The 24,497-nt window shown below is 38.2% G+C and overlaps 1 protein-coding gene, 1 long non-coding RNA gene and 1 other non-coding gene across 4 annotated transcripts; 2 read left to right on the forward strand and 1 right to left on the reverse strand.

Moving 5' to 3' along the window:
• Window positions 1-255: 255 nt before the first annotated feature.
• LOC145013083 (uncharacterized) lies at window positions 256-17,916 on the reverse strand. Of its 2 annotated transcripts, XR_013664826.1 has the most exons (4): window positions 17,789-17,916; window positions 17,215-17,369; window positions 17,070-17,105; window positions 256-445 (listed from the first exon to the last, which is right to left on the reverse strand). It is a non-coding gene; the product is annotated as an uncharacterized LOC145013083 (long non-coding RNA). The 2 variants fall into 2 exon arrangements; XR_013664825.1 differs by lacking the exon at window positions 256-445 and having other exon boundaries at window positions 16,800-17,105.
• Window positions 17,917-18,453: 537 nt separating this feature from the next.
• Window positions 18,454-18,524, forward strand: TRNAG-CCC (transfer RNA glycine (anticodon CCC)). The gene has a single exon. It is a non-coding gene; the product is annotated as a tRNA-Gly (tRNA).
• Window positions 18,525-19,324: 800 nt separating this feature from the next.
• LOC145007982 (O-Glycosyl hydrolases family 17 protein) lies at window positions 19,325-23,117 on the forward strand. The gene is made up of 4 exons (XM_078966596.1): window positions 19,325-19,402; window positions 20,580-21,556; window positions 21,626-21,944; window positions 22,861-23,117. Exons 1-4 carry the CDS (start codon window positions 19,333-19,335, stop codon window positions 22,881-22,883), a joined length of 1,389 nt encoding a protein of 462 aa, XP_078822722.1. The 5' UTR covers window positions 19,325-19,332; the 3' UTR covers window positions 22,884-23,117.
• Window positions 23,118-24,497: the final 1,380 nt, after the last annotated feature.

Genomic DNA, 24,497 nt, shown 5'->3' on the forward strand with positions numbered 1-24,497 from the left:
TTAAGATACTTTAGGTTGCCTACCTAGGATGTTATTATTTGAATAAATCGATGGTCTGTTGTCGACCTAGATTTTGAAATTTTATGTGTTCAAGATTCTAAATGTTTAATTATAGTATTAGAACTGGCATATAACTTTTCGGAATGATTAGAAAGTCTTATGCATCTAAACATATCCAAAATTCCCAACCTTAAATTCTCGTCTCGGTACACTGAACGCTAAATTGGTGTATAGATCTACATGGTGAGAACTCTGTAACAATCCAAAATCCAAATATAAAATTTTCATTTTCAAAAAGGAAATTACATCCATAAATTGTTTCCAAAATTCATTACACCTTAAACATGTTCCATTATCAGAGTAAAAATATCAGTAAGTGCGGAAATTAGTGGAGAGTAAATGTTGCACCATCAAGCCGAGCCATTCCCCTTAGTACCGGAAGTACCTGAAATCACAATTCAAACTATAAGCAAAAGCTTAGTGAGTTTTCAAAAATATCACACAACATACAATCACAAAGTACCATGCAACATACATATGATTGCCATGGGCTACCCCATGGTCTTTCCCCTGGAATGCCATGGGCTACCCCTGTGGTCTGATATCTAAGTGTCATGGGCTACTCCCACGGTCTTCCATGTCATAGGCTACCCTCATGGTCTTTTATACTAGTGCACGGGTTACAACGAGTTCTTTAGACAAATAAACACATAGAAAATATAATTTCCAAATTTCAAGTAATGGGTTGGCATTGGTGCCTTCGACCCATTGCTATGGTGAGAGAGTCACCTCGAACTGTTGAATCACACTAAAGGATCTCTGACTGCTGGTCTGACAAATCCCCAAGCTATCAATACCAAATAATATCCCATAAATATTTGGATTTCAAATCCATAACCAACAATCCATAAATGGGGTAAAAATAAAATTTTACCCCTTACCTAGTTTGGTCCAATACTAATGACCAAACCTACAATCCAAAGGCCCATTTACCAAAATAATCATCCAAGGCCCATTCATGGACCAATTTTCCAAATTGGGTCGAAACCCTTACATGGACCTTACCCCAAGGCCCAAAAATATTCTTAGTCCAAAACACTTGCATTCAAATGGCCCAACAAAGCCCTAAGCATCTAAGCCCTAAAGAATGACCCAAACTGAAGCTCGCTGACTGAGTACGCGGGACGTACTCAACTGTACGCTAAGCGTGCACGCTTTAGGGCCTCAATGCGATGCGTATTGGCTTGTACGCCCATCGTACTTCCCCGTACAGCCATCTTCCATTTTTAACCCTTAGTCCATTAAGACATTGCTCCAATACATGCATCTGACTTCCTTAAGTTAGATTATCACATAATGTTCTTAGCTTCGTGTTCATACATGGCTAAATGAAGCTCTTAAAGCTCAAAAGGACTTAACATATGACTTATTCCATGCATGAGCCCAAAAACCTCATAAAATATGCACCTTTATGCTTAAGAAACTCCTAATAAGCTCAGATCTAAAAGAAAAATCCCTTCAAACGTCCTAACTTATTAAACCAAGCCAAAAATGGACAAAAAGCATAAAAAGTAGACACGAAGAGATCTAAGCACGGAGAAGACAAGGTTTGGACTTGATACCTCTAGAAGCTTGCAAAATGAGTGATGATTCTAAATATCTAAACTTCCCACCAAGCCAAGCACCTTCACCTTTCTTCAAATCCTTCAAGATGAGCAAAATAAGCACCAATTCCTTCTCAAATGCTCAAGGACACAACAATGGAGGCTTAATGTTGGATTTAGGGTTTAGAAGATATGGGGGTGGTAAAGAGGTCAGCCCTAGGGACTTAAGGTCTTTATATATGGTACAACATCCTAAAATTAGGGTTTCATAATCTCTGAGTATGCTAAGTGTAACCCTCGTACGCCCAGCGTACAAGGCCTCACACACCTTAGTACGCTAAGCGTACCATTTGGTACGCCCCGCTTACTAGCTTCTTAGCTAGTACACTAAGTGTACCATGGATACGCCCCACGTACTACTCCAAGGACCATTATTGGGAAGACTTTCTGGTGCAAGCAATGATTTATGCTATGATGGTCGAACAAAAGGAAGTGCTGAGAAAAATGTTACGTGATAATAGGGATGAACCCATGACACCTGTTGTACAACCTGGTCTAATGGTGGACGTGGATGCAAGTACAAGGATTTCATGGCATCCAATCCGTTGATTCTTTATGGAAGCCTAACATTGGTGGAAGTCACGGATTGGATCTTAGAGATGGGGATGATGTTTGAGAGTTGCGACTAAAGCAATAAGAAGAAGACCGTTCTCGTGGTCAGACAGTTGAAGACTAGGGTATTAATCTGGTGGAAGTTATGGATTGGATCTACAAAGGAAAAACTAGTAATATGTCTTAGGAAGACTTTCTGGTGCAACTAAAAATGCAGCATTACTCTGAGAAGGTTCTTCTATAGATTAACGATGAGTTCCAAAACCTAAAGAAGGGCAAGATGAGCGTCAACGAATATACCACAATCTTTGCAGAGAAGATGAACCTAGTTCCTTATTTGGTTCCAACTTAACTCTCCAAGATCAACAAGTTTTCTAGTGGACTACCAGCAGATTTTGGTCCAATGGTAAAGTTGGCAACCACCTTGTTAGCCATGATATGGTTAGCTAAGAATGTTGAGACCCAAATAAGATAGAAGGGTCTAGAGAGAGCGGAGTCAGGAGAGAAGAGAATGTTTGATGGATCATCAAGATCCATCAAGAAGATCCGATTTTAGAAGTGTGGCCCTAAAAACAAGAAGTTTGGGGGATTAGTGAGGCTAAGTGGTGTGAAAAGTGCAAGAAGAAGCACTCTAGAAGATGCATCGATGAAGTGACTTGTTTCAAATGTGGGAGAATGGGTCACTATTCCAATGAACGTATGTTTAGAAAAAGGGTGTGCTATGGATGTAGAGAGGAAGGGCATGTTCATAAGGATTGCCCGAAGAAGGAGGTTGGGAAGCCTAATGTGCCGCCGAAGCCAAAGGCAAGAGCATTCCAAATGACTCTAGAAGTAGTTTTGGAGGAAACAGATGTTGCTTCAGGTACATTTCTAGTAGGTGATTTGTCTGCCAATATTTTATTTGATTATGCAGCAAACTACTCCTTTGTATTGCATAAATTTGAAAGAAGACTAGCATTTTCTATAGATAAACTAAATAGAGGTCTAGTAGTAGAAGTTTCTAGTGGCAAATTTGTACCTGTTAGCGAATGCATGAACAATATACTCATTGAATTGAATGGGAATAAGTTCCATGTAGAATTGTTGCCTATTGTGTTAAATGGCTTTGAAATAATATTAGCGATGGATTGGCTTAGTGCGAACAACTCTGAGATATTGTGTAGAAAGAAGATGATGAGAGTAAACCCAACTGGAAAAGAATCATTTGTGTTGTACGGGGAAAAACGTAGAGTGAATTTTGGATTCATCTCTTAGATGAAATCTAAGAAGTGTTTGTCCATAGGATATGCATCATATTTGATATGTGTCATCGATGAAAAGAATGAAAAGAAGGAGATGCAAAGGATACTAGTGGTGTGTGACTTTCCAGAAGTCTTTCTTGAAGATCTTCCCAGATTTCCCCCAGAAAGAAAAGTAGAGTTTCATATATACTTGTTACAAGGAACAACATAGATAACGAAAGCACTATACTGATTAGCACCGACAAAGATGAAAATTATTGTGATACAACTTTAGGAGTTGTTGGACAAAGGTTTAATAAGACCTAGTTTTTCACCCTCAGGAGCTCCTATGTTTTTCTTAAAGAAAAAGGATGGAAGCATGAGGATGTGCATAGATTACAGAGAGATGAACAAAGCAACGGTGAAGAATAAATACCCATTGCCTATGATTGATGATTTGTTTGATCAACTGCAATGTACGAGCTATTTTTCAAAGATTGATCTTATGTGAAGATATCATTAGCTGAAGGTGAGAGAGTAAGACATCGAGAATACAACTTTCATAACAAGATTTGAAAATTATGATTTTTTGGTTATGTCTTTCAGACTGACCGATGCTCCAGCATCATTTATGGATCTGGTGAATAGGGTTTGTAAACATTTCCTCGATCTATCTGTAATACTTTTCATCGACGACATTCTGATTTACTCAAAGAGCCAATATGAGCATGGAAAACACTTACGAGAAGTATTGGAAGTTCTAAAGAAGGAGAAGTTGTACGCCAAGTTCTCTAAATGCAATTTTTGGATCCGAGATGTGCAATTCTTGGGTCATGTGGTTAACCAAGAAGGAATAATAGTTGATCCAGCAAAGATCAAAGCAGTAATGAAGTAGGAATGACCAAAAATCCCCATGGATATTTGTAGCTTTCTGTGGTTAGTTAGATATTACCGAAGGTTTATCTAATTCATTTCTTCAATAGCTGCTCCGTTGACAGATTTAACTCACAAAGAAGCTACCTACATATGGAGTGAGAAACACGAAGAATCTTTTGAAAAGCTAAAGAATCTGTTGTGTGAATCACCAATCCTTACATTACCTGACGGAGTTTAAGACTTTGCAGTTTATAGTGATGCATCTGGAGTTGGGTTAGGTTGTGTTCTAACCCAGAGAGATAAAGTGATAGCTATGCGTCTAGAAACCTAAAAGCATACAAACAGAACTACCTCACTCACGATTTAGAGTTGGTAGTGGTGGTCTGGGAATCATCAAAAAAACATGAACTGTATAATGACTCTGCACATTAGCTTTCCATCATAGGTGGTAATCGTAACATCTAATGTCTCTTTTCTATCGTGTTTCTAACTCTTAGACTTCTTGAACGATGACGATGTTGCATCTATTCTTCCTTCTAAATTTGATCTCCATTGGAAGCTCCTGTTCTTTCTTAACCTAAATTAAGGTCCTTACTTTGACCATTCTAACATATCAATGGGTCATGTTCTTAACGACCTCTCATCAATAAAACATTGGTTAGAATCAGGTATTTTGAGTAAGACTCTTAACATGAAGGATACCTTCCTTCATGTTCTAACATGATACAATCACACTTTATCATGTAGTACTTCTAGCTACAGGTCACGGCAACTGTGATACTTCTATTGATCGCTTTGACTATCTCTTCCTTCAATCTAAAGTTGGACGCTATAATGAACTTACTTCGCAGATTAGTCAGGCTTGATTCGCTTTGACTGCTAGGGTCGAAATTGAAATCATCACCGAAACAAAGGTAATGATGGATATGAACAAAAATGAATGCAATCACTAGTGCCTTAGTAACCTTGTGACTTCTTCTAATCCAAGTACGATTCATGTGCTTTCAGTAGTTCAGGTCCATACTACCTTCCACACATATTCATACTTGTCCAAAAAGTTGTCTCACGGTTTTTCCAAGTTACTATATCCTAAGATCACAAAACCAATTTAACACATATAGATGTGTCCAAGTTATCACATATAACAAATTTCCTATACTCTACTACGATATCTTCCACGCGTGTCTTCAACCACAATTCTATTTTCTAACATTTGGTTTAAATTCTTTCTCGTGTAGTGTCCTGCTTACAGGCATACTATACTAGAATTTATTTTCACCAAACCATTACTACTAGTGCTCCTCTTTTAGTATTTAGATAGTTCTTGAGCTAAGAGCTCCGTAAACTTGCACCATTGTTGAACATGCATTTCTTGTATCATTACCCGAGCTTCATTCAGCGGGATATGAATAACAGCTGCTTCGACATTCTGAGGTGTTGGAACTCCTTTGGTATTGATGACTCCACCGCTCCTTGTAATGGTTATGATGTTCTATATACCCAAGTAGGTGTTCAATATACCAAGACAATAATATAGATAGGGAAGATTTAGACGCGAAATCCTACTTATTACTCTGAAAAGTTATGTACTAGTTCTAATACCTTAATTAAAAGTTTAGAAACCTGAACGCATGAAATTTTCTAATACTAGTTCGACAACAGACCTTGAATCTAATAATAGCAACCTAGATTGTAATCTAAAGCATGCTATACGAAAATTCGTTTGATACATAAAAGCAAATTAGGCATTTTATCCTAAAGTAAGCTAGTTTATGTTATATCAAATAAGGTATTTAACCTTTGTTATGCTATATATATTAATTCCTTACTTAGCACTTAATAGTATTTAAGGCCTATACCCTAAAAAATCCTATTGTTTGTGTCTATTTGGGTTTAGAAGCTAAACTATCCTAGACATACACCTCACCATCATTGCTTAACTCCTAAGTTTAAGTCTAGAAATCCTACAAATTCCTAATTCGATTAAATTAATGCTCTAATACCAACTGTGACATCCTCTAAATTTTCGAACTAATTAAAACTTTTCTTTACGCTTTAAAAATCATTTATTTATATTTGCAGAAATTCCCAGTACGAAAGATCATTTTGATTACAAATGTTTGTTTCCAAAATGTTAAAACCTTAAGGATGTCATAATCAATACAGATACATAAGTTACATGTAACGCGCCGTTCTTAAAGTACTTATTTATGAGTCCCTGGGATTTAAGAGGAAGGGTATTTTGGTCCTTATATGGGAAATGGGTTTCATCCGAGAAGGTTTCGGACCAGGGTATGTATCTAAAAGCGTAGGGCCTCTCGCCACCTCTTCGTGGATATAAAGTTCTTCGAAAACGGAGCTAGAATGAGGGAGTTATGACACATGGAAGATATTGGCATTTATGACCCTTAATGGAAAAAGTTGACAAAGTAAGCCATGCATGCATGAGACACGCGTGGGTACGCCCAGTGTGGGCTGGGTTACGCCCAACGTAAGGAGTAAATGGACGCGGGTGCAAGGTCGAGTCCGCCCAGCGTACTAGAGGTACACCCAGCGTACTCTCAGATTCTTAAAACCCTAATTTTAAGGGCAACCACTATATAAGGAACATAATGATTCCCTCCTCAGCCTCCATAGACACTCTCTTAGCCTCAGAAACCCTAGATATCCATCTTACCTCCATTGTTGGGTGTGGTTGGTCTTGGAAAGCTTGGATTAGCAAAGGAAAGCATAAAGGAAGAAAGGAGAAGTTGTCAAAGAAGGAGTGGAGCGGCTGGAACTTATAGATCTGGAAAGACATCATCCTTTGGAGCCTATCTGAGGTATAAAGCTTCTTGCTTGACATTTATATTGAATAGATCTATGTGTTGTGAGGTATTGGCAGCATTCTTGTCCCAAAAGTCCTCATCTTGTTGCATGTTTCGAGTTGGTCGAGATTATCTGTCCTTTCAGACCTTAGGAGAGGTCTTGAGTGAGAAAAATGAGGTCCCAAGGGTTGTGGTTGTTCCATGTGTGAGATAAGTAAGTCTTAATGGATTAAGACCTAGGAATAAGAGCTTTATGGACGTCCCAAGTAATAAAGTTTGAGACTTTATGAATCCTAGGCGTATTTGGCCTAAGGATCTGAAGTTTGGGCTTAAGAGCTTAAGCCATTAAGAAGTTATCTCTACTTGTTGAGCAGCGAGGTTACGCCCCGCGTAACCTAGGAGTACGCCCCGCGTAGCGAGTCAGTGCCCCGATCCCCAATTGCGAATCAGCGTTGTACGTCCAGCGTACCAAGAAGGGTACGCCCAGCGTACTCCCTCTGTTGGGTTTTCATTTTGGGCCTTAGGAGATTGGGTTGTTAATGGGCTATTGGATTTTGGGCCGTGACTGGACATTATGGAAGGAGTATTGTGGACTCACTAATTATTATGGACCTTGGATCTAGGCCCATTTGGTGAGGTGGGCCCAATTTAGTAGATTGGGCTTTGCTTCGTACTTTTGGTCTTTGGGCCATTAGTGGGCTTGAGAGCTTATCTAGCGATGGGCCTTTCATATTTTAATTGTGGGCCTTAGTCATGAGCCGGATTGAGTTAAGGGTAAATTGGTCAATTTACCATTGGAAGGGTATTGTGCTTAGCCTAATGATTATTTTGCTATGTTGACTAGTTCGGGATTTTCGGTGAGTTGGTGATTCGGGAATCTGCTTCTTCAGATCAAAGTTTCGGCAGTGGCAAGGTGAGTTATCCTCACTATATCAACAGGGTCTAAGGCACCAAGACCGGCCCTTTAGCGGATTGTGATCCGGGTATCGTTGTTATGTTATTGTTTTGCTATGTTTGCATCCTGGTAGTTAGGGTGGTATTAGGTTAGAGACCGGCTAGGTCGGTATCCTGGTTAGGAAAAGGTTATGTTATGTGATCTGTTAGATCGGCTTGATTGAATGTGAATTGTTATATGATTGAATGTTTATGTGCGCATGGTTGTATGATTGGGGTTGGGTTGAGGCGGGTCCTGCTTTGTGCTGTAGGCCAACATACCCAGGGCGAACCGGTTGTCCCGAAGGCCCAGCGAGCGGTATGGATAGGCTGTAGGCCCAAGAGGGCGGACCAGACGTGCCGAGGCTCGGAGAGTGGACCAGACCGACTGAAGGCCCGGTGCGGGCGGACCAGTCATCCTATAGACTCAGAGAGTGGACCAGGTGGATTGAAGGTCCGGTGCGGGCGGACCAATCACACTGTAGACTCGATAGGTATGGCTAGACTCAGAGGGTGGATCAGGTGGACTGAAGGCCGGTGCGGCAGACCAGTCACACAGTAGACCCGAAGTGCATGGCTGTTATGTGTTCTGATATGATACGGCATGTTATGCGTGTGTGGTATGTGTGGTTGGTATTTTGGGGTATCTCACTAAGCTTTCGGGCTTACAGTTGTGGTTTAATGTTTTTCAGGTTCTTCAAGAGACCGTGGCAAGGCAAAGGCGTGATCGTACCACTCCTCATGATTACGTTTTATGATGTGATTCTGGGAAGACCCTGATAATAATTGTATTGAAAACCTTTTGTAATAACATTAAGAAAATGGGTTGTTTTTGAAAAGTTAAAATTGGTTGAAAATTTATGGTCGTTACAAGTTGGTATCAGAGCATTGGTTTGAGTGAATTGGAGGAACATTCGTGTGAATCCAGTCTCAAGTCAGGGAGAGTTTTTAAAAGAGAATTTAAAATGGTTTTCAAAATGAGTAAAAGGAGGAAGCGGAGGTACGATCAGCCGGAGCTAGTAAGTAACCCCAAAATACCATACATGATATTTGTTTTTGAGCTTTGATAGAACAACATGCTAGTATTAGGCTAGAGATCTTCAGGATTTCATGATAATGTTGCCTGATTTATGATGCCTGTTAGCCTAGGGTTCTTCTGTGGGAGATTTCTAGTGTTCCTCTAGGAGTGAGGGTTGGGTTCTTGTTATGTTGTATTTCACTAAGGTGTTGTGGTGATAATTGATATAAATATGGGTAGGTGTGAAAGGTAGTATGGGCCCGTACTACTGAAAGCACAGGACCCATACGCGTATCAAATAAGCCACAACCTCTAAGGTTGGTTTGGGAGATGGTTCCCGGGATAGCGGGAAGTATTTGAGATCTTGTGGTGTTTTTCAGTATGGTGGTTACGAGACATGCTGGGAGCGGATCCGGATTGGGATCGAGTGCAGGAGAGGGAGGTCAGGGCGGGTCAGTACCACCCGAGGTTATTGGTCAGATGAGCACAGGCGAGTTGGACGCTAGGATCCGTGAGATCCTGCACGATGAGGTTGCTGCATTGTTCTGGGCTGAGTTGCCAGAACTGTTTGGGTCGATCAAGACCGCTATGATTGAGTATTTCAATGAGCGCTATGCGGCTCTCACAGAGACGGCTGCCGCAGCAGCTACAACGGCTGTAGCAGCGGCAGAGGGAGGAGCCGGTCGAGGTTTTTAGTAGCGGGACTTCGATAATACGAAGCCTCCTACCTTCGATGGGGTGTAGGACCCGATTGTTGCTATGAGATGGTTATCGGACGTGGAGAGGTGTTTCTTAACGTGTCCATGCCCTGCTGATCAGAGGGTGAGGTGTGCTCTGAACCTGTTGAGGCTCGGGGCGAAGGATTGGTGGAGATTGAACACGGGGTCATTTTCGGATGCGCAGAGAGTTGCGGTTTCATGGGATCAGTTCCGGGAGACTTTCAGCACTCGTTATGTTCTGCGGGTTGAGAGGGAGAGATTAGCTTAGGAGTTCCTGGAACTGAAGCAGGATTTGGAGTCGGTGACAGAGATCACCAGGATGTTCACTGAGAGGGCGATGTTTTGCCCTGAGTTTGCTTCAGAGCAGGCTCAGATATCCCGATATCTGAGTATGCTCAAGAGGGATATCAGACAGTTTGTGTCTACGCAGAGGTGCGAGACCTTGTTGGAGTTGCAGGAGGCCGCCAAGCGGCGTGAGTTGGAGATTGAGTTGCAGTTGTGAGAGCAGAGGCAGGCTCTGGTGTAGTCGCAGCCAGCGCCGAAACGGTCCAAGACCGTTGATTCTAGATTTGGAGATCAGAGCAGTCACACTTGTGGGAAGTGTGGGAAGGGTCACATCAGAGCTTGTAGGTCCGGTGGTGCATGCCGCAAGTGCGGAAAGGAGGGGCACTATGCAAGGGATTGTCGACAGACAGCCCCGAGTCGGGATTTAAGGATTTGTTATCATTTTCATCAGCTTGGGCACTTGAGGGTCAACTGTCCACAGCTTGATGCGGGACCAGTGCAGGCTCCAGCACCGACCACATTGAGGATCACGGGTGGAGGTCAGGGTGGAGCGGAGCCCCCAAGGGCTCAGGGTCGTGCTTTTCAGCTTATAGCAGAGGAGGTCAGGGCAGTGCCGGATGCAGCTGTGGGATGTTTCTTTCTTGATGTCTTGTTATTTTATGATTATTGTGGAGTATTGTTTATCTGCTAGTCTCGTTGTGTGGTTTTCGGTATTGTATTCATTGATTTTTGAGGGTTATTAGTGGGAATCTGGTGTTTGGTCTGAATGTCGGGAAGCATCTGCAGTCTGAGGAGTGGTTACCTGAAGATCGAGTTTCTTTCGAGCCCGGGATGATCAGTGTTGATATGTGATTTGTGAAGGTTGCTCGTGTTAGTGGGAATCGGTTCACGCGTAAGTGTTCGTGTCGTGTAGGGTTGTTGAGGGAGGTCGGTGATGGCGATCGGTGGTTGATAGTCATTGCTCTAAGTGGGGGAGAATTGGAGAATTCTCCGGAAGATCGATGAGCATGAGAGGTTGTTTCGCTGCATGGGATTCAGCGGTGTTTCTGTCAGCCAAAAGCGTAGGTTGGTATGAGTAAGTGGCAGGCATGTGGGGCGAGATACAGACCAAGGGTGATTGATTGTGGAAGGTCTGGGATCGGGCCGGGACTGAGTATGTAGGATGCAGGTAGAGTTCGGAACCCCTAGAGGACTAGAACAGTATGCATGGGAGAAGTTTCCCGAAGGAGTAACTCGGAATGTTGATTGCTAGTTGGGCGGTCCAGATAGACTGAAGGCCGGTAGGCGTACCAGTCAGGCCGAAGGCTCGGAGAACGGTCCAGCCAAGCTGAAGGCCCTGGAGGGCGGTCCAGATCTGCTGAAGGTTCTGAGAGTGGTCCAGATTGGCTGAAGGTCTGGTAAGGCGGTCCAGTCATGCTGAAGACTCTGCATGTATCGTTAGATCGGTGCGAGGAAATGGATTGAGTATGTCGCGATATGTTAGTGTTAGAAGGTCTGGCCCCGGGTATTGATCATAGTGGGTGGAAGGTCGAGCATGGAATTGAGAGTCCTTGCGAGCGGATCTAGAGCATGTGTGGTACATAGGATAGTGGTCATGCTATAAGAGAATGGTGTAGTATTGAGTGAGCACCGCGGCACTTGTGGAAGTGTCGAGGCAGCCAAGTGGATTTCCTTGGTAAGGGAAAGGAGATGAATGTAGCTCCGAGAGGGAGTGTAAGTTCACGGAAGTGAAAGCAGTAGTGCAGAGTTATGATTGGGGTGTTCCAATCATGGTTGATGAGCAGTGTATCGGCGGCTAAGGTATGGAATCACATCCGGGTTGGATGTTTGCTGAGGCTCAGAAGGAATGCATGGATGGAATCTTGGATTTCCAGTTTGATTTTGATTTATGTGGTGGAAATTCATCCTGGAGGATGTTTGGAGGTGTCATCAGTGTATCGGGTTTTCCCAACCCGAGGATGCTAGAGCCAATTCAGTATGGGTATGAGATTGCGGTGGAGAACTCGTGGGAGTTGCTTTGAGGCTGAAAAATGTGTCATCCTGTCAGCAAGAAGGGGATAAGTTGGGCTCAGACGGAAATTCCGGTGGTTCATGGATTTTTCTAGCTCGTATGAGTTGAGCGATTGTTGTGTTTTGGAGCAAGTGATGTATCATGGAGCGGTACTCAGTTGATAAGTGTGGTTACCAGAGGATGAGGCCAGTAACCGGCTTGAAGCGGTGGTCAGAACACCGCAAGAAAGGGAAAGTTGGGTTTCGGGTTTCAATGGTTGTGTCTTGAGGAAACTGGTCTGGTGAATGCCAGGTGGTGCATTGTGGGAGAAGTTCTGGAGTCGAGTTGCCGCAGGCTTCGAGGGCGAAGCCTAATTTAAATGGGGGAGAATTGTAACACCCCGTTCTTAAAGTACTTATTTATGAGTCCACGGGATTTAAGAGGAAGGGTATTTTGGTCCTTATATGGGAAATGGGTTTCATCCGATAAGGTTTCGGACCAGGGTATGTATCTAGAAGCGTAGGGCTTCTCGCCACCTCTTCGTGGATATGAAGTTCTTCGAAAACGGAGCTAGAATGAGGGAGTTATGACACTTGGAAGATATTGGCATTTATGGCCCTTAATGGAAAAGGTTGACAATGTAAGCAATGCATGCATGAGACACGCGTGGGTACGCCCAACGTAGGCTGGGTTACGCCCAGCATAAGGAGTAAATGGATGCGGGTGCAAGGTCAAGTACGCCCAACGTACTAGAGGTATGCCCAACGTACTCTCAGAGTCTTAAAACCCTAATTTTAAGGGCAACCACTATATAAGGAACATAATGGTTCCCTCCTCAGCCTCCATAGACACTCTCTTACCCTCATGAACCCTAGATATCCGTCTTACCTCCATTGTTGGGTGTGGTTGGTCTTGGAAAGCTTGGATTAGCAAAGGAAAGCATAAAGGAAGAAAGGAGAAGTTGTCAAAGAAGGAGTGGAGCGGCTGGAACTTATAGATCTGGAAAGACATCATCCTTTGGAGCCTATCTGAGGTATAAATCTTCTTGCTTGACATTTATATTGAATAGATCTATGTGTTGTGAGGTATTGGCACCATTCTTGTCCCAAAAGTCCTCATCTTGTTGCATGTTTCGAGTTGGTCGAGATTATCTGTCCTTTCAGACCTTAGGAGAGGTCTTGAGTGAGAAAAATGAGGTCCCAAGGGCTGTGGTTGTTCCATGTGTGAGATAAGTAAGTCTTAATGGATTAAGACCTTGGAATAAGAGCTTTATGGACGTCCCAAGTAATAAAGTTTGAGACTTTATGAATCCTAGGCATATTTGGCCTAAGGATCTGAAGTTTGGGCTTAAGAGCTTAAGCCATTAAGAAGTTATCTATACTTGTTGAGCAGGGAGGTTACGCCTCACGTAGCGAGTCAGTGCCCCGATCCCAATTGCGAATCAGCGTTGTACGTCCAGCGTACCAAGAAGGGTACGCCCAACGTACTCCCTCTGTTGGGTTTTCATTTTGGGCCTTAGGAGATTGGGTTATTAATGGGATATTGGATTTTGGGCCGTGACTGGACATTATGGAAGGAGTATTGTGGACTCACTAATTATTATGGACCTTGGATCTAGGCCTATTTGGTGAGGTGGGCCCAATTTAGTAGATTGGGCCAATATTGGGCTATGCTTCGGACTTTTGGTCTTTGGGCCATTAGTAGGCTTGAGAGCTTATCTAGTGATGGGCCTTTCATATTTTGATTGTGGGCCTTAGTCATGGGTTGGATTGAGTTAAGGGTAAATTGGTCAATTTACCCTTGGAAGGGTATTGTGCTTAGCCTAATGATTATTTTGCTATGTTGACTAGTTCGGGATTTTCGGTGAGTTGGTGATTCGGGAATCTGCTTCTTCAGATCAAAGTTTCGGCAGTGGCAAGGTGAGTTATCCTCACTATATCAACAGGGTCTAAGGCACCAAGGTCGGCCCTTTAGCGAATTGTGATCCGGGTATCGTTGTTATGTTATTGTTTTGCTATGTTTGCATCCTGGTAGTTAGGGTGGTATTATGTTAGAGACCGGCTAGGTCGGTATCCTGGTTAGGAAAAGGTTATGTTATGTGATCTGTTAGATCGGCTTGATTGAATGTGAATTGTTATATGATTGAATGTTTATGTGCGCATGGTTGTATGATTGGGGTTGGGTTGAGGCGGGTCCTGCTTTGTGCTGTAGGCCAACATACCCAGGGCGGACCGGTTGTCCCGAAGGCCCAGCGAGCGGTCCGGATAGGCTGTAGGCCCCAAGAGGGCGGACCAGACGTGCCGAGGCTCGGAGAGTGGACCAGACCGACTGAAGGCCCGGTGCGGGCGGACCAGTCATCCTATAGACTCAGAGAGTGGACCAGGTGGATTGAAGGCCCAGTGCGGGCGGACCAATCACACTGTAGACTCGATATGTATGGCTAGACTCGGATGGTGGACCAGGTGGACTGAAGGCCGGTGCGGCAGACCAGTCACATAGTAGACCCGAAGTGCATTGTCGTTTTGTGTTCTGATATGATATAGCATGTTATGCGTGTGTGGTATGTATGGTTGGTATTTTGGGGGTATCTCACTAAGCTTTCGGGCTTACAGTTGTGGTTTAATGTTTTTCAGGTTCTTCAGGAGACCTTGGCAAGGCAAAGGCGTGATCGTACCACTCCTCATAATTATGTTTTATGATGTGATTATGGGAAGACCCTGATAATAATTGTATTGAAAACCTTTTTGTAATAACATTAAGAAAATGGGTTGTTTTTGAAAAGTTAAAATTGGTTGAAATTTTATGGTCGTTACATTACAACGTAAAGACCTGATGGTCCTTAATACTATTACAAGCTGTCTCTTAATCACACTGGATCCTAATCAAGTTCTAGTGGCTTAATTCTTGATACCTATGACGCATATGAATTGAGTGGGTCAAGTTGGGGATACCTGATGATATACATAGGGATTTCAATCCCATGATATTGATATGATAATATTCCATAATTATCATACATGCAAACTAATCGTAACCAGACAATAACCATTCCTACATATCCATTCTACCGATCCACACAGATCCAGGACTATCCATTTCTATCGATCCTCACAAATCCTAGACTATCCATTTCTATCGATCCTTAGAGATCCTAGACAATCCATTTCTATTGATCCTCACAGATCCTAGACTAACCATTTCTATCGATCCTCACAGATCCTGAACAACGATTATCAAAGGGAAATTATCTCCATGATGAATTGTTGACTACACAGCTAGGGGCTTCCTTTGTAGGTGTAAGTCATAAAGGCTTATGGGTCATCAAAGTATTTGATGAATATGGTTTTCCAATTCATCTATGTTTGTGAGTGATGAGCTTACACTAAAAATGTAATTCACAAGACCGTCTAGAATGATCAAGTGTTGTCACTTACTATGGGGGTGACTAGACATACCACTAACTGTTGCCTGATCGAGACCCATCATTTCTGGTCATCCAGTATGGAGCTACCGTACATCAACACATGATAGTATCATGGAAAGAACTTTACTCTCCGTTCCTAGGTTTCACATATTCTCCGAATGAGACTATCCAATATCAAACTTAATTGAGCAAGCTATCTTCCATGAGTCTAAGTTTATCCATATACTAGATTACAGTGTCTAAAACCAACGTTTTAATAACAATTTTATTCTTTGGCGGAACTAACCTATCTTAGTGTGTGTGTGTGTGTTTGTGTGTGTGTGTGTATATATATATATATATATATATATATATATATATATATATATATATATATATTACATAAGAGTATTAGGCATTATTAATTATTTATCTTCTAAATTTTTTTTTTTGCCTTGAATATTATTATATAATATTATCTATTTATTCTAACATAAAATAGAACCATATTTGGTTCGCACATAGCATGCTATGTGTGTGTGTGTGTATCTATATATCCTAACATATAATCCAAGTAATAAGCACATAATTCACATACGACTTCCAATAGATATTTGATATTTAATTAATACTTATATTAAATCATGTTAATGAAAGAGATTGTGCACCCACTTGATAAAAATGGTGACTGATGATTGGTGAATTGGGCATAGCTTCGCTTTACACCTTTTTCCAAGATACCTAGATGTACATAAAGCTAAGTCTTAGTCTAATTTCGTGGAACTATTATCCTAAAGGTTTAGATTCCTTAATAATCCTAAAGTCTACCTCAATATCTAAATAAGGAATAATCAGGTATGATCATATCGAATGTAGGGTCCGTTTGGTATACAGAGTATACTGTTTGAAAATCTCACTTTAAACACCTCACTAAATACAGCTTAGACATCACTCGTGTAAATAGATCAATCAGTATAACGAAATAGAATTACTGATAAATCTTATTTATAGGTTCATAATAACGACTTATGACCATAAAAATAAGTTATACTAAAAATGATAAAGTGTAGCTTAACTTACAGATGATTTAGTGAAAAGCTGGGAACTTTGCGGGCAAAATACTGACTCGGGATCTCCTACTCGAAGGCTATTATTAATATTATAATTATTTTATTATTATTATTTAACCCCTTAGCATTTATATATTCTTTTTATTTAATTAGTTCACTATCAAAACCTATAAAATTTAGTCTTTAATTATATAAATATGCATTATTATTTATCAACCATGTTTTAAAATCATTAAGTGGAAATGGAGCGTTACACATTAAATTAAAGAAAATCAAAAATCCACCAATAAATTTACCAAATTTTATCAATATAACAGAAATAGCAGACGACAGAAGGATAGGAGCCGAGAAAGGTGGAGATGACAAAAGTATGCAAATGTAAAATAGGCCGGATGTTAGTAGTTCATCTATTCCAGATGAAGTTGAAGTTGTAAAAGACAAACATTTGGTTAAAAACATGACTCGTCTTATTCCTTCTACTTCTATTGCATCTGGAAAAGACAATACAATGAAGTTGTAAAGTTGAGCTCACCATTAAGTCCTCAACATCAGCCAATCATCAATCCTCCTACAAACAATGGGAACAAATTCCATCACTCTTTTATCTTTTCTTCTATATCAAATAATTATTAACAAATATAAAATCTCTAGTTTTCCTTTTTAAAATAAATATATACCTAAATGAATCAATGGTGTTCAACACACAATTTATGCCCTTTATCTCTCGATTTCAATCAACCAAATACCGTCTATCTCCCTTTCATGCTTTGAATCAGTTCCCATCTCGTCGTCGCTTCTCTTTTTTATGAGCACATAATAGGGGTTTGAGTTTCTAAAATGAATAAATAAAGAAATGGGAATAGAAATCAAACTTAGATACAGGGGAGTGGAATCGATTCAACTCCTTATGTAATTCAAGAATATAAATTGTAAAAGCATGCACCAATATCAAATTTGTATGAAGATTGAACCATAATCACACTTCACTTGACATGGTGGTGAATTTGTCAACATTAGAGCACCATAGGATCAAATCGACCCATACGATTCTAGAAAGCATAGAGGTCGAAACCTAATTTGGGGACGACACAAAATCGAGGAATTAAATAACGTGGGAAGTTGGGGAAGACGCAAAATTGAGGAATTAAATAAGGTGGGAAGATCTGAAGAACTGAAATTACAGGAAGAAACCACGTACCCTACTGAAGAAACAAAGGTTAGAGGATTGGATTAGAGGAAAAAGACATTTACCTGTAGAAGAAACCGTGAAGCCAGAGAAGAAACCAAAAGTAGAGTTGACGAATAATGTATGCAAAAACATGGAAGGAGATTAGCCACAAGAAAAAGAGTATAGTCGTAGCTCAAAACTACCACTGTTCACTAGTGCCTTTGAATATGTATAATAATTGTATATGTTGTTTTCCATATTTAATGTGAGACTATAGATTTTGCCTAATTTCACGAGTAATTACATTGTTTTAATTCTTATAAAACATCAAATTCAATGTAGTGTTATTTATAGTTTACATATTGCAACAAATTTCATATTTATTTGTATTAAATAATAATTAGTAACTAATAACATAATCATAAACCCTCAATTTATATATTCTTTATGTATTCAAACAAATTTCAAATCTATAAATATAAATATCAGTGAGTATTAAGACTTGAATTGGGATGTGGAATTAAAAGAGTAAGGACTTTTTTTTGTTTTAGAATTTTATATTCTGTGTGAAACAGTTTTGATATTGAACTCCGTATAATTACTTTTAATTACTTGTGCTCCAAATTAAATCACTAAATTATAATAATGTTTTGTTTGTTTTCGATACGTTATAATAAAGTTTCTTTTTAAGAAATAAAAATGTTGTTTTAATGGTTTATTACGTTTATAACAAATTTAACAACAAAAAGCGCATCTAGTGTAGTGGTATCATAGTACCCTCCCACGGTACTGACCGGGGTTCGATTCCCCGGATGCGCAGTATATTTCTATTACAGTTAGTCTACAATTTTGCTTTAGAAACTTTATTCAATATATGTTTTTGTCACTTAAAAACTGTTTGTTTACTACTTGAAATATAGTGAATACTCATATGTTATTCATTTTATTAATATTTATAAATATAAGTTTTTTGATCGATATGTTAGTAACATGTTCATTTGATTGGAAATTTTTACATATTTAATAATATTTGGTTTGTATCTTCCTCTGTTTGCAACTTATTGCTACATACGTAGAACTCGTTATACTTTCCATAAAAAATCATTTTGATTGACAATGTATACAACCAAAAAAATAAATGTAACTTACTCGTCCATCAGGTGTACGTTAGAAAAAACTTTAAAAAAGAAATTAATAACATGTAATTAATTCGTAAAAGAATATTGCATAGTTATATCTCGTCTACTCTATTTGTTTTATGTATTTTTTAGATACTTAGATACTTTTTGTATATGGCGAGTTTCCTATTTGTTTTTGTTTTTTTAAATCGTTCTAAAAATAAATTAAAAAATATCACATATACAAACACCAACACGTGTGCAAGATCTAATGTTGTGGGTAAGGTACCAATACCATATTCCTAACAAAATGATCATAAGAAACTTGATTTGCCAAGTTAAAAGATGCAAATCCATCTTTGCCTAAAAAATACTATAATAAACCACTGTTCACTTTCAGATAAAACCCATAAACAAAAGTAAAGCATCTCCTTGATGCACTCCTCTTTTATTAGTTTATATATAGACGTGACTTTTATTTTGAATCATTCATTCAATCTTGGCCTCAAATGGAGAAACCCGTAACTTCTTTCCTACATACCCCGTTTCCACTTTTTCTCATATTTTTCCTCGTTAAAGGTATGTAACATACGAAAGAAAATATGATTATATATATTTTTTCATTTACTTAGATTTTATTCTATTATCTAATACTTACATTGAATAATACTTCATGCTTATTGTTGGATTAACTTGGAACAATTAAAGTGCTTCCAAAACTCAAATCTTAAAGATTCCAGTATCATGTAATTTTATTTTACGAACTTTAAATCATTTCTGTGATAAATTAAAGGGTTAATTTAACAAAAACCATTTTATTTTCAATAATTACTCGGAAAAGCATATATTTTAATTTAAAATTATTGTCTCTTTTATTTATTTTTTTTGACTTATTTTAACAACTAATCGGTGGTTAATCTATTTCAGTAGTTTTTATATACAAATTTAAATAATTTATCCTCATCTATCTAGAATGTTCTATAAAACTTCGTCATTAACTTTTTTATAAACATATTTTCTAAATATAAAAAAAATAATATAAATTTTATATAACTTGCTATAATTTTTTTATTTTGTAAATGAAATATCATTAAAAGATTAGTAGAATAAATTAAATATTAATCAAAAATCAAATATTTAAAACACCTAATATTATGACAAGAATAAAATGTAATATATATTAAATGAAATCTCTTAGATGTATATATGCAAAACCTAAAAGTAATTTGATTGTTCAATATTTATATTGACCGTTCAATAAAAAAGAGAAAAAAGAAAAAATAAGTATACATTCCAATGAATGAATGATGTTGAATGATGATAAATAATAATCAAATAGTAATTAATTAGAAACATATAGTATTTAGTTATAAAAAATCAAATTGATATATTGGTGATTGTCTGTTGTCACTTTTTGTTATTTTGATGTTAAAATAGCCATGATCCATAAGACCATAACTTTTTGAAACATAAATGTTTATATTATGAAATAATAAAAATCTAAAAAACATAATGATTTCTGTGAAAGTTTCCTATATTAAACTAACAGATTAAGTTTGTTAGCTATACCATATCGAAATTAAATATTTCCGTTTTCATCGTATTTTTTGAACTGCTAAAAATTCGATATCACGATTGTTTATTGCAAATTCATTATTTAGAAAGAGTAGCGTGTTATATTTTGATGTTCTACAAATATAATGATGAATTCGCAAAACTTGCAAATATGATGGGAAACCGTGGTCTTTTATCTCAGGAATCAAAGGGAACATCGGTGTAAACTATGGCACGGTGGCCGACAACCTACCACCACCGGCACAAGTGGCGCGCTTCCTCCTTGATTCCACCATTATCAACCGTGTGAAGCTCTACGACACCAACCAGGAAATCCTTCAAGCCTTTGCGCACACTGGAATCGCCATTACTGTTGCTGTCCCCAACAACTTAATCCCAAATCTAACAAATCTCAAGTTCTCCCAACAATGGGTCAAAACAAATATCGCACCTCACGTTCCAGCCACCAACATAGTCCGCATCGTCGTCGGGAACGAAGTCCTTTCCACCACGGATAACTCCGTCGTCTCTAGCCTTGTTCCGGCGATGCAGACTCTCCACGCGGCTCTAGTCGGAGAGGATCTGCACCGTAGGATCAAGGTCTCCACACCACATTCATTAAGCATTCTCTCGTCTTCAAGCCCACCTTCATCTGGGAGATTTAAACAGGGGAATATCGTTCAGGTGGTCAGACAATTACTTGGTTTTTTACGAGCGACAGACTCACCATTCATGATTAATCCCTATCCATTCTTCGGATACTCCGGCAACACGCTGGATTATGCCATGTTTAGACCCAACTCCGGGGTGTTCGACGAAATGAGTCAGAGAAAATACACAAACATGTTAGATGCCCAATTAGACGCTACGTATTCAGCGATGAAGCAGCTAGGTTTTGGGGAGGTGGAGATCGTTATCGCCGAGACTGGGTGGCCGTCGAGAGGCGATCCCGGGCAAATCGGTGTTGATACAGAGAGTGCTCGTGAATTCAACGGCAACCTCATCAAACATGTTATGTCAGGTCTCGGGACACCACTCATGCCCAATAGAACTTTCGAGACTTACATTTTTGCACTCTTCAACGAAGACCAAAAACCCGGCCCGACTTCGGAAAGAAACTTCGGGCTTTTCCACCCGGATATGACATCTGTTTATAACTCCGGCATCTTAAGGCACAAGGTAAGTAACTCTGCATTTTGAGTTTTCATCATTCAAATTAACAGGGTTTTGTTGGATTTCTTATGATAGGCGGGATCAAAGTCGCCGTCAAATTGGAATCCAGAGAGAGGAGTTCCGGTGGCGGGAAACAATGGCGGTGGCGGTGGCGGGAAAACATGGTGTATTCCGAGAAGTGGAGCGAGTGATGAGGTTTTACAGATGAATATTGATTATGTATGTGGGTTAGGGTTTGATTGTCAGCCAATAAGCAAAGGTGGGAGATGCTTTTACCCTGATTCGGTTCGAGCCCATGCTGCCTACGCCATGAACGTCTATTACCAAGCTACCGGCCGGCATGACTATGATTGTGATTTTAGAAGCACCGGAGCCATAACTTCCAGCAATCCAGGTATCAATCTTTGCATTTATTTACTTTATTATATATATATATATATATATATATATATATATATATATATATATATATATATATATATATATATATAGTTAAGTTCATGTGAGACGGTCTAATTTTGTGAGACTTTGAGATGGATTTTTTTATTTTTTTTTTAAATTTTTTTTAGTTAATTCAAATTCTGAAAATAATATTTAAAAAAAGAATTTTTTGATTTTTCTATTTATTTTGCATTTTAAAATTATTTTTAGAATATGTATAGTGTAATATTCTATTTAGAATATTTTACGTATTTTTCAAAAAAAATAGAATTTTTTTTATTGTTTTTAGTTAATTCAAGTTCCGAAAATAATATTTAAAAAAAAAATTTAGATTTTTCCATTTATTTTGCATTTTAAAATTATTTTTTAGAATATGTTAGTGTAATATTCTATTTAGAATATTTCACGTATTTTTCAAAAAAAAAAAAAAAAGATTTTTTTTATTTATTTTTTATTATTTTTATTTTTTTTAGTTAATTCAAGTTCCGAAAATAATATTTAAAAAAAGATTTTTTGGATTTTTTCATTTATTTTGCATTTTAAAATTATTTTTAGATTTGGTATCACGATCTCACAAAATTATAATGGTCTCAAATAAACCTGAAACTATATATATATATATATATATATATATATATATATATATATATATATATATATATATATATATATATATATATATATATATATCGCTAACATAATATGACCGATTTTGTGTAAAAGTTGCCATGTTACTTGTTTAATAGAAAATGAGAAATTTAATAGTATAAGTGATATTGTTATTAGAATTAGAAATGTGATAATTGATTTCTCATGGCTATGAATATATTATTTGATTTACTACTAACTTTTTCGAATTTTGATGTCAGGTTATGGAAGATGCAAATATTGAAGTACAGGAAAGAAGCTTTATATTTCCAACGTTCTAATGTAGATTATAAAGCATGTGAAACTTTTAAGGATTTGTAATGCTTACAAGTTACAAGAGTGTATCCATGTATGCATGCCATTTTTTTTTTTTAAATTACAAAAATAGCAAAAGAAAAACACAAATTAGGAAAAAAAAAATCTTTTGTGTATCCATGTGATTACCGGTAATTAACGATTTTTCAATTGATTGGTTATAGATTCAAGTCGCATTGAGGTGAAGACATAGGTGAGAATTTAAGAATATATTAACTTGTCATTAATTAAAAAAAAAAAAAAAAAGACTTTGGAGTAATTTAGAGAAATGTTAATTGTGGTTGTTATTAGGTTAGGGGTGGGAATTAGTTCAGTTTACATGTTTTTTGGTTTCTTCGAATCGGGTTTCTCGGTATAATTTTTTTTGTTTAATTCGAAAATCGGTCCAAATCAAATTCAAATTCTCTAGACCAAACTTAAACTAGATTCTAATTCGGTTTGAAAACCGAGGAAACCAAATATTAACTTAAAAAAATTAGTGTTGCAATTTTCCAAACATAAAATACAATGTTATAAACATAGAAATGAGGACAGAGGAATCGAGTACCGATGATCGGATTTTCGTGAGGACGAAACTTGAATGAACAGGAATGGCAAATGAGGACAAAGGAATCGAGTATCGACGATCGGATTTTTGTGAGGGCTTGAAGCCTTGAACTGTGAAAAGTGATCAAGTCATTTAAGTGAACTATACATTGGTAAAATAGCAAATGGGTTAAAAGAGTAAATGGGCTATAATGATTTTTGCTTCGGTTTGATTTAAACTCCAATAGACCGAAACTAGAACCAAAAACCAAATTCGCAATTCGGTTTGGTCTCGGACCATACCAAAAACTGAATTTGAATATGGTCTTGTCTAAAATCGATTTCGATTCGATTTGGTTTTCTGGTTTTTCAGTTCCAAACCAAATAATTATCACCCCTAATTTCGTTTTAAATTGGGAAAACGAGATAAAATGATAATATGGTTCTTATTCATATACCTATTGCCACAATTTTCATTTTTTACCTAATTACTTTAGTAACAAAAAGCAAAAAAAGGTCGATTTGAAAAAAACAAAAAAACTCATTTGCTAAAAAATGGTTAAAATCCACATACAAAAGAATTATGGAATACTCTAAACTTTTTTACATGGTGTTCTTTTGTTTGAGAAGTGCCAAGTCAAATTGGGAGGAAACAATTACAAAGAATCTCATTGTCTGCTATAGAGATAGATGAAACTGAAGTCGAAGAAGACATCTTCTTCTTGGAGAACACTAGGGCACCAATATTATTTGACCGATTCGTGAATTAAGTTATTAATATAAGTGACAGATGAACCACGTATGTGAACACATCATTAATGATTGTCCTACATAAGATGTCATTTAAGCAAAACTGATGAAATCGATCATAAGGACTAAATGTGTATAAAAACAATAATGATTGATTTTGCAAAAAAAAAAAAAAGGGGGGGGGGGGGAGGGGGGGTTATGAGTGTATAGTAGGGGTGTGGATGGGCTGAGTAGCCAATTATAAAGACTGAATGTTTACTAGGGGTGT

The sequence above is a fragment of the Lactuca saligna genome, chromosome 8 (genome assembly GCF_052625555.1).
Source record: "Lactuca saligna cultivar CGN05327 chromosome 8, ASM5262555v1, whole genome shotgun sequence".
NCBI lineage: Eukaryota > Viridiplantae > Streptophyta > Magnoliopsida > Asterales > Asteraceae > Lactuca > Lactuca saligna.

Excerpts from the sequence above, each read along its gene's own strand:
- LOC145007982 (XM_078966596.1), top strand. The coding sequence starts at position 19,333 with ATGGAGAAACCCGTAACTTCTTTCCTACATACCCCGTTTCCACTTTTT. Across the intron at positions 19,403-20,579 it reads CATATTTTTCCTCGTTAAAG|GAATCAAAGGGAACATCGGT; the intron begins GTATGTAACATA and ends CTTTTATCTCAG. Across the intron at positions 21,557-21,625 it reads CCGGCATCTTAAGGCACAAG|GCGGGATCAAAGTCGCCGTC; the intron begins GTAAGTAACTCT and ends TTCTTATGATAG.